The sequence below is a fragment of the Gymnogyps californianus genome, chromosome 1 (genome assembly GCF_018139145.2).
Source record: "Gymnogyps californianus isolate 813 chromosome 1, ASM1813914v2, whole genome shotgun sequence".
Taxonomy (NCBI): domain Eukaryota; kingdom Metazoa; phylum Chordata; class Aves; order Accipitriformes; family Cathartidae; genus Gymnogyps; species Gymnogyps californianus.
In genome coordinates, this window is record NC_059471.1 from 139,225,322 (window position 1) to 139,234,934 (window position 9,613).

The window sequence follows — 9,613 nt, forward strand, 5'->3', positions numbered from 1 at the left end:
TCCATCAGGTTGCACTACAATGGCTGTCCTTCCTCCTCTCCTTCACCTCATACTGCAATGACAGCGCTCCATCTTCTCCTCCTTCAGCTGCTTGGCTGCTGCCCCCAAGGCTCCAGGACCTCCTCTCCCCGTCTCCAGCCACCACCCCTGCTGGTCACCTGCTGGGGCCCTCATGGACAAGTCTCTCAACGGCAGGACAACAGGCACTGGGTCTCATGCCTGTGGAACAGCACCATGAACCTGCGTTACCAGCCTGCCCCAGGAGCAAGACCAGAGGCAGAGAGGAAAGAGGGGCGGCCGCCACCCCCACCTCGCTGCTTCTGGTACCTGAACTCGGCCTGGGTGAAGAACACCTCACGCTGGTCAGGCCAGATCATGCTGCAGACAGGCCTCCTACCAGAAAGCGGTCCTCTACCCGTGGCCTCCAGCCTCCTTACAGTGCAATGCTCATCTGCTTCATGCGCTGCACCCGAGTGCTTTCACCACAACGTGAGCATCGAGATGTCTGGGCAGGATATGCGGCTGTTCGTGCTTTGGCCGCAGACACACCTGATCCACGCATGGCAGCCAGTAGAGCTGGGCTGGTGTGCACGTCTCAAGAGTGCCAGCTGGCAGTACCGCTTCAGCAGCCAGGGAGGCAGCCCCTCTACTCTTCTCCTTCCCAGCAGTGAGCACGAAGACACGCCACCACCTGCTATCTACCCAACAGCCGAGTTGCAACAGACCTGTGCCACCTACTACAGCTACCGCTTGACTGTGCGCTACAGGCACCATGGGCTCCACGTTGCTTCGGTCAGCATCGAGCAGATGCCTCAGATAAGTCTCAGCCTCTCTCTCAAGGTAGAGCCTGACTTGCTGCATGTCCTCAGCATTGGCTCCAAGCTCCTTAGTGTTCCTCAACAGCCCCTCAGCCTCTCCTGGAGGCTTCAGCCCCTTACCCTGAGGACACTGGCCTACAGACTTGTGGACACGCAGGCTATAGGAGGTTGGCTCCGTTCCTACAGTTCCTTTACTCTGCAGAGCAACTTCTGTGCCATTCCCACACCTCAGAGCCTGGATGAGATGGTGGTGGCCAGCATTTACTTTCATGTTGATGGAAAGAGGTTCGAGGAATTGACGGGAGAACTACATCTACTCAATGGTACCCTGAGCCTAACTGCAGGCAGAGAAACTCCCACCCATGTCAACCTTCACCCAGGGAAGACCAACAGTAGTACTTACATTTTCAGATACAAGCACGGAACGTTTTACACAACCAAAGAAAAAAACAGCCTTATTTCCACAGTTGGCCCTAACACGCGCACTGTGTTCTACCAACACAAGGAGCTCTCCTACTTACTCTCCGTAGAGTTTGTGGCCTTCCAGTGGTACAAGTTCAATATGTACCTTTATATGAATAAGAAGAGGGCTTTGTTTAGGTCTCTGGCAGAAAGAGACCTTGAAGTCCATGTTTTCAGCAGCGGCCATCCTTTTCTGCAGAGCTTTACTTATTTAGTGTGGTTTATCCCTGCACAACATCCGATGCTACAGTGCGAGTGGACCTTCCATCTGCAGCTTTTTGGAACACGAAAAGACCACCTTCTCCAGAATAGCACATACACATACAATGATCACGTAAGAAACGCCACACGTTTTGTCCGTCGATCTGCTTTGCCCTTCGATCCAGAGAAATACACGGGGTTTGTGGCAAAAGTGAACTGTACCAGAAGTGCACTTACACCAGCTCTTTTAAGCGTCAGAGTCAACAACTATGCTGCAAAAACCATAGAAGCACCAGTGTCTTGCCAGAAAGAAGCCTGTTACATAGACACTGTGCAGATTCAGAAACCTGTTCTTCATACCTCTGTCCTGCGCCAGAAAAGGGGGACATCTTTTTACCTCTTTGTCAGATTGCTAGTAGACTGCAACGTTGGTATATCTATCAAGCCCTTGTGGCGAATCTATCCTGTTCAGGACACAATAACTGCTCCGAACTGGACAAAACCAATAAACTCTTCTTTGATGTATGGCGTAGAAATGATACGCTTAACTGTTCCCAGTTTTACTTTAGATTACGGGTTGTATCTGTTTTATTTCACTGTTGCAATAACCCCGATTAGGACAACAACAGTCCTCAGGGGCTCAGATAAAGTTTATGTTCAGATTGAGAGCACCGATCTAGTGGCAAATATTGCAGGAGGCACGTTCCGCACAGTGGGTTTTTCTGATAATTGGACTCTTGATGGCTCTGCATCCTACGATCCTGATTCACAGGAAGGACTAAAGGGAATCACATTTACTTGGTACTGCACTAAAGAGGTGTCAGACTATAAAAACATGAAAGTCAGCCCGGAAAAGAGATGCCATCCAGGCCAGAGGGATTTGAAATGGTTAACATCCTCAGGTCCAATTCAAGCAATGCCACCAGAATCCCTCCCAGGAAACACCATATACTACTTTCGTCTAGCAATTCAAAAGGACAGAAGGAGGAGTTATGCCGACCAAACTGTGGATGTACAGCCTGGCTCCCCACTCCTTCTGGATGTGGCATGCCTTGAAAACTGTGGTAGCACTCTAATTCCAACAGAGAGATTTACCTTGTCTGGAAGATGCCTAAACTGTAGAACAAACAGCCAGCCAGTCTACTATTGGTCCCTTTTTTCAGAAAATGCTACAGAAATTAGCTTTGACTGGTCTTCCAGAACGTCAACGGGGAGGTCTGGGGCTTATCTGTCTATACATGCTCTGACTTTTACAAAGACTGCACATCGATCCTACATACTTCTGTTAAAAGTTACTACCTGGGATGGTAGGTCCTCAATCTACAGACATGCATTTAAGGTAAATTCTCCTCCTAGGGCTGGCAAGTGTACCATCAACCCACACGGGGGCACAGCCTTTCTGACAAAATTTGTTGTTCAGTGCAGCGGATTTTCTGACAGCAATTTACCTCTGACATATAAAGTGATAGTAGCTTCCGATGTACCCAAAACTACCCAAATAACTTCTGTGGAGGAAAATACATTTGGCACAATTCTGTACTTTGGTTATCAGCCTAAAAGTCCTCCATCTTTTCTCCCAATTGGAGTGCCCTCTCAGAAGTACACCTTGACACTTTACGTTCAAGTCCGCGATTCCCTTGGAGCATTTACCCAAGTGAGTTTATATGTCCGTGTGCGGAACCCAGTTAACAGTCGACCACTAGCTGTTGTGTTTCATGAACTGCTGGCCTCAGTGAGCGGTTTAAGTGCACCGATGACATCTTATCTCCAGACCGGAGATTATTTTAGTGCGGGTTATTTGGCTTATCTAGCAGCCTCAGTCTTAAACTATATTAAAGCCCCACCAACTCTCCAGCTCCCTAAGGCTCAGTTTCGGGAAAGCCTGATTAAAACAGCCCTGAATATTTCAGTTGAGAGCACAATGGAAATCAACCAAGTAGTTGCTTCTCTTTCTCAAGTCACAGAGGAAGCTGATGAAGTGAACGTTAGATCACAAGACCTTGCCATTAAGAAACTGACAGAAGTAACAGGAGTGCTGAAGATACAGAGGAATGAGAGCCACTGGTCTGAGGAAGCAGAAATTCAGACCAGTGGAATACTAAGATGCTTGTCCAACATCCTGAGAGCTGCTCTTCTGCATCGCAGGAATGTCAATGTAAGTGGAGTTAAACAAGTCTTCTCCATCATGGAAAATTTAACGGAGATAGTTTTCCAGGGCAAAGTCCCTGGAGAAACAGAAACTCTAATGGAAACAAAACACTGGAATATCACTCTGAAGAAAGATGAAACCTGGAACATTGCAAATGCTTTCTCTACCAGAAATGCTTGCAGGAATTGCTTTTACCCATCACTGAAAAAGGGAAATTATTCAGGATTGCCCCATGATGCTGTGATTTCCACTGCCCTTTTTGAGTTTGATGAGAACCCCTTCCCTTGGTTAGGTTACACATCAGAAATCGCAACAATGGTCTTGGGGTTTAAAATGGCAGAGACCAAGGCTAATGGGGATCTACTAGGGATCGTGCCTGAAGGAGCAGAAATTACTATTGCTAGGAAAGATAAGGAATCTTCAACTTTTCAGTTAGCAATGGGACCCGATAAAACACAAGCTTACACAACTGGAGGATTTAGTTTTGAAGTCAACAGAAATACCAAGAGTATATACATCCAGATCCTGACAAAATTAAAAGTTACTTTCAAGGTGCTAGTATTCACAGGCGCCAACGTCACTCATGCTCATCCCATAGCCTCGTTTGCTGCTTTTCACAACATGCCAACAGTTGCAAGCAAAAATGAGACAGATAGTGCTGACTGTAACATTAAGGCTCCCTATATTATCTGTCTCCCAGAGTCATTGCTGACAGCCACGGCTCAAGGAAGCGGTACAGACACTCATAACATCTCCATTGTCTTGCTGACACCTTATGTCGTAAGGTATCAAACCCAGAGACTGGTGAGCATACACGTTTTTAGTGATCAGTGCTTATTTCTGGATGGGGTTCGAAGTCTGTGGAGAGAAGACACGTGCAGGCTTGGCTCCTTGACCGACTGGCAGAGGGTACACTGTGTCTGCAATATGAAGCGGAGTCGCAGAAGTCTGTCAGTTCACACTGCGTCAAATGCATCCACGTTTGACATCAGGTTCCTGGCAGCCAAAGTAATAGTTACCCCCAACACAGTAGATCTGGGAAAAACCCTGATAGCAGACATACCTAAAAACCCAGTGACTCTCTTAACAGTGCTCTTTATTTTTGCTGTCTACTTTCTTTTGTCCCTCTGGGCCATGAGAAAAGACAGGGCTGACAGGGAGAGCAAAGACAAGATTATAGTTCTGCCAGACAACGACCCCTTTGATAAAGTGAGCTTTTTGGTCACTTTATACACAGGCAGTCGCTGGGGAGCTGGAACCAAAGCAGATGTCTTTCTTCAGCTCATCGGCCAGAATGGCATGAGTGACGTCCATTGTTTACGGCACCCACATTTTCCATCTTTCCAACAAGGAAGCACTGATTGCTTTCTGTTAACTACTAAGGAAGACTTGGGAGACATTTGTTCCTTCAGGGTCTGGCACAATAACAAGGGCCCATCTCCAAGCTGGTTCTTAAGCAGAGCCAAAGTTGAGAATACGTCCACCGGGAAGACCTGGTTCTTTATGTGCAGGAAATGGCTTTCTCTTGACAAGGGCGATCACTCACTAGAAAGGACATTTTCCGTCACAAACCCCAAGATACCTCTGCCCAGAATCGACTATTTTTTGATTAATCTTGCCAACAGCCTGACAGAGGGCCATCTGTGGCTCTCGATTTTTGCTCACGTTCTCACTGGCACTTTCAGCAGGCTCCAAAGGTTGTCTTCGTGTTTAGCAATATTATTATTAAACTTGCTTGTTAACATTATGTTCTTTAATGCTGACAAGAATGAAGAATCTCCAATACACTTGAGGTATTTGAGATCAATAACAGTAGGAATTGAATGTGCTTTGGTTACCATACCTGTCGAAATGATTATAATTGCCTTATTTAAGTATTCCCAGAAGGAACCTTCTCCTCATGGTGTGGCTCAGATGGACCCAAAGTTAGGTTCCCCCCTCCTGTCTGGAAATCTTAAGAAATGGAAGGAACGTTTGCAAAAATTGTACCTTTCAGAAACTTCAGCACAATCGAGGAATATTAGTCCCTTGGAGAACCTTCCTGGTCCCAGCGACTCACAGAGCCCGCCATGTTCCAGAAAGACAAGAAGCAAGGGAGCTCCCCAAAACTGGAGTAATTGCACAGTTTCTGAAAGAGATGCAAATGTAATTGGAACAGAGGAGCAGACGATAACCGCAAATTCCTCTCCAGTGGCTAAGGCCTGCCCAAGAAGGCCACCATCAAATTCCACTTTTAGTAATAATTACGCAGGAGAAGAGGGCAACTTTCAGAAAGAAAGCAAACCACTAAGCATTACCTCCACGCCCTTTCGCAAGAGACCACGCATAGTTTTTTGGTGGTGGTGCGTCTATCTCTCATGGGCACTAGTTATAGCTGTCACTGGGCTATCATCATTTTTCATTGTGTTATATGGTTTGTCTTATGGCTATCAGACTTCACTAGAGTGGCTTTTAGCATCTGCAATCTCCTTTATAGAGAATGTGTTTCTCATTTCAATTCTAAAAATCAGTTTTTTCTCAGCTATGAGTACAATTCGTCCAAAATACTGTGAAAACATCACATGGTTAACTCAGGAAAAGTATTCTGAGATTAAGTTGGTGAAAGAAATGATGAGTGCTGATGAGATGAGAGAGATGCACTTGAAACTTGCTAAAGTCAGAGGCACCAAGCAGTATAAGCCTTTAGAAGCTGATGAAATTGCAAACTTGCTGAAAAGGGCAAAAATTAAAGTCAAGGCATTTATTTTCACAAAAGGTTTCATCAGTCACCTCGTCTTTTTAACACTGCTGTTAAATTTTGGCTATTCCACTGAGAAAGTCAACAGTTTCCACTACAACCGATTCATCCATAACCAATTCTCTCCACGACTCTCCAGTGTAGACAAGCTCGAACATATCTACGTGTGGGTGAAAGACTTGTTCCTGCCTTTGATCCACAATGACATTCAGCCAACCTTTCTTCCCGAGAGCTGGTCCAAAATCATTGGTTTGCCTAGGATGAGGCAAGTGCGGGCTAAAGGTACTGAGAAAAAATGTTTCCATCCTCACAGCTTTGTAAATAACTTTGTGATCAGTAAAAGCCACTGTCTTCACAAATATGGCAGTGACATCCCAGAGAAAGGTGACTACGCTGGCACTTGGACAAAGGTTGCCAACCAGTCTGTTTCCAAGGATGCCAGCAGTTACGGTGGGTTCACTTACCAGCGAAACAGGACTCCGTGGATGTATTATTCATATGGAGATTTGCACACATATGGACCAGCAGGATACACGTTTTACTTTTTCCCTGGGGAAGGAAGATCTAATTCAACGACAAGGCTGGATGCTCTACAACAGAGCAACTGGCTCGATGAAAAGACGTGGGCTGTGATCATTGAACTAACTACATTTAACACAGATACAGATCTCTTTTGCACCATCTCAGTCGTATTTGAAATGTCTGATTTTGGGATCATAAAACCAAGTTTGTCAGTACACTCTTTTGCACTCCCCATTTTTCATCAGCAAACTAAAGCTCAAATGTTTGTGTTTGTAATTGTTCTTGCCTTTCTGTTCATTTACATTGCAGATGAGCTTCACATCATAGGCCAAGAAAAAAAAGATTATATTAAAAACATTTCCAATGTAATCAACTTTGGCTTGAAATCAGCATTCCTCCTTTTTGTTTTTTTAAAGGTCATAAAGTTTAAGGTGGGAGCAGATATAGTGAAGTTCTACTTACTTCACCCAAACGATTTCATTTATTTTCATGCAGTTTCTCATTTAGATCAGATTTTAAGGATTACTATGGGCTTTTTAGCATTTCTTGTAGTTTTGAAAACTCTAAAATATTCTCAATTCTTTTATGACGTGCGCCTGGCACAAAGATCGATCTTGGCAGCCCTTCCTGGAATCTCCTCAATGGCCCTCGTGGTGGTGCTGTACTTCTTTGTATTTATGGCTTTTGGCTACCTTGTATTTGGGCAGCATGAATGGAATTACAATAACATGATTCACTCAGCTCAGACCATATTCTCTTACTGTGTCTCAGCTTTCAGAGATACTGCATTTTCATCCAACAGGTTGCTGGGTGGTCTTTTCCTAGCCTCTTTCATGTTGGTGATGATCTGTGTCTTGATCAATCTCTTCCAAGCTGTTATTATGTCTGCCTATGGAGAAATGAAACAACCCGTATATGAAGAACCATCTGATGAAGCACAAGCGGTTACTTTTGTATTGCAAAGGCTCAGAAGGATATTCTATCTTCTGATCTGTAAAACATCCAAAACCAGTGAGCCTGATCTTTTTCACAGTGTACTCTACGGGCAGCCTGAGAGAAAACATCAGCGACATTTAGGGCTCAAGAACAGAAAAATAAATGGGAAAAAAATGGTTTATCTTGTCATATGAGCAAGGAAAGATTTTGTATTCAAGACCACCTTTACTCTGTAATATTTGCATTTCAAATAAATGCTCATAAATAAATTATTTTAAGAATTTTTTAACATTCAACTCCTTGCTAGTGATTGTGCTCAGATTTTCTCCAGACTATTTTTCATCAATTTCAGTGGTACTTGGCCGTCATGGTGTGGTGGGTCAACCCCGGCTGGCAGGTAAGCCCCCACCCAGCTGCTCGCTCACTCCCCTCCCAGCAGCATGGGAGAGAATCAAAGGGCAAAAGTGAGAAAAAAACTTGTGGGTTGAGATAAGGGCAGTTAAAGAAGTGGAGGAGGAAAAAACCCAAGACCACAAGTGATGCAAAAGCAGTCACTCACCACCTGCAGACGGATGCGCAGCCAGTCTCTGAGTAAAAGTTACTTTCAAAAAACTTCTGTTGCTCCAGTTTTCTTGCTAAGCATGACCTTATATCTCATGGCATTACTAACTCCATGCCAGCCAAAGCCGGTACACACAGGAACTGACGCTCATTTCAGAGGTGATGTATAAGAAGTTAGCTCAGGAGTCTGAGCAGGACTCTTGCCTCTGGCTGAGCACATGCTAATATAAGAGCAAAAGTGGCCTGAGATCTGAAAACGCTGATAAATCCTTCCTACTCAGAGCACAAGGAATAAAAAAAGACAGGACGAGTTAGCAGGGTGCGACCCAGCAATTAAAAATAAACCTTCACAACGCTGCATTGCATTTGTATGCAGAAGACTTTGTTACAGTGTCCCTTTAGAAGACCCTAACCATGGACGATAAAATCCCGTTATATAGTCTGGGGGGGGCGCGGTTAGTAGACTTCTGTATTGTAAAACCGTACCTGCACACTGATCACTATGTGACCTCCTGTAAGGGAAGAGTGTCCAAGTCAACTGGGAAGACTGGTCAACTTGGTCAAAACCCCTATTTCTTATTCATAAAGCTGGGGGCATCCTCCAGGCAGTTCACTTTGAATACAAACAGACCACAGAACATACATACTTTTGTTTGTTTGTTTGTTTGAAAAATCTCGCATGATCTTCGCAATGCAATGAGTTTACGGGGAGCGTTACGGCTGATGGGATGGCGTCGCCCACCGGCCCTCAGTCACTTGCACCTGGCTGCACTGGCCGCGGCCAGGCACGACCTGCCGTTTCCAAAGCCAAAACGCCTTCCCCCCTTGAACTCCAGGGACTTTCGGGATCGGCCCGTCCCGCACCGCGATGCGATGCGGGCCCGCCGGGGCCGGTGACCGCCAGCTGCCCGCGGAGACCCGGGCCCCGCCGGGCCGGCCCCCCGCCTCCCCGGGAAGGAGCCGACGCCCCGAGGGAGGGGGCGGGCGGGACCCCGCGCAGGCGTACAGCGCCACCTGCCGCCGGCGCGCGGCGCGGCCCGCAGCGCCCGGCGTGCTGCGGCGCTGGCCCTTTAAGGAGGAGCGGCGCTGGGCGCTGACGCCGCATCGTCAGCGCGGGAAACCGGGAAGCGGCCTGGTGGCCACCCGCCTGTCGCCACGCGTGGGCGGTTGGCCGCGGCGGCCCTGGTGGGTGCCGCGCAGTTCGGGTGGGCAGAAATGAGGGGTTTC

At 46.5% G+C, this 9,613-nt stretch overlaps 1 protein-coding gene across 1 annotated transcript; it reads left to right on the forward strand.

The window, feature by feature from the left end:
- Positions 1-57: 57 nt before the first annotated feature.
- Positions 58-8,037, forward strand: PKDREJ (polycystin family receptor for egg jelly). Its single transcript, XM_050914728.1, has one exon. It carries the CDS (start codon positions 58-60, stop codon positions 8,017-8,019), a length of 7,962 nt encoding a protein of 2,653 aa, XP_050770685.1. The 3' UTR covers positions 8,020-8,037.
- The last annotated feature ends 1,576 nt before the right edge of the window (positions 8,038-9,613 follow it).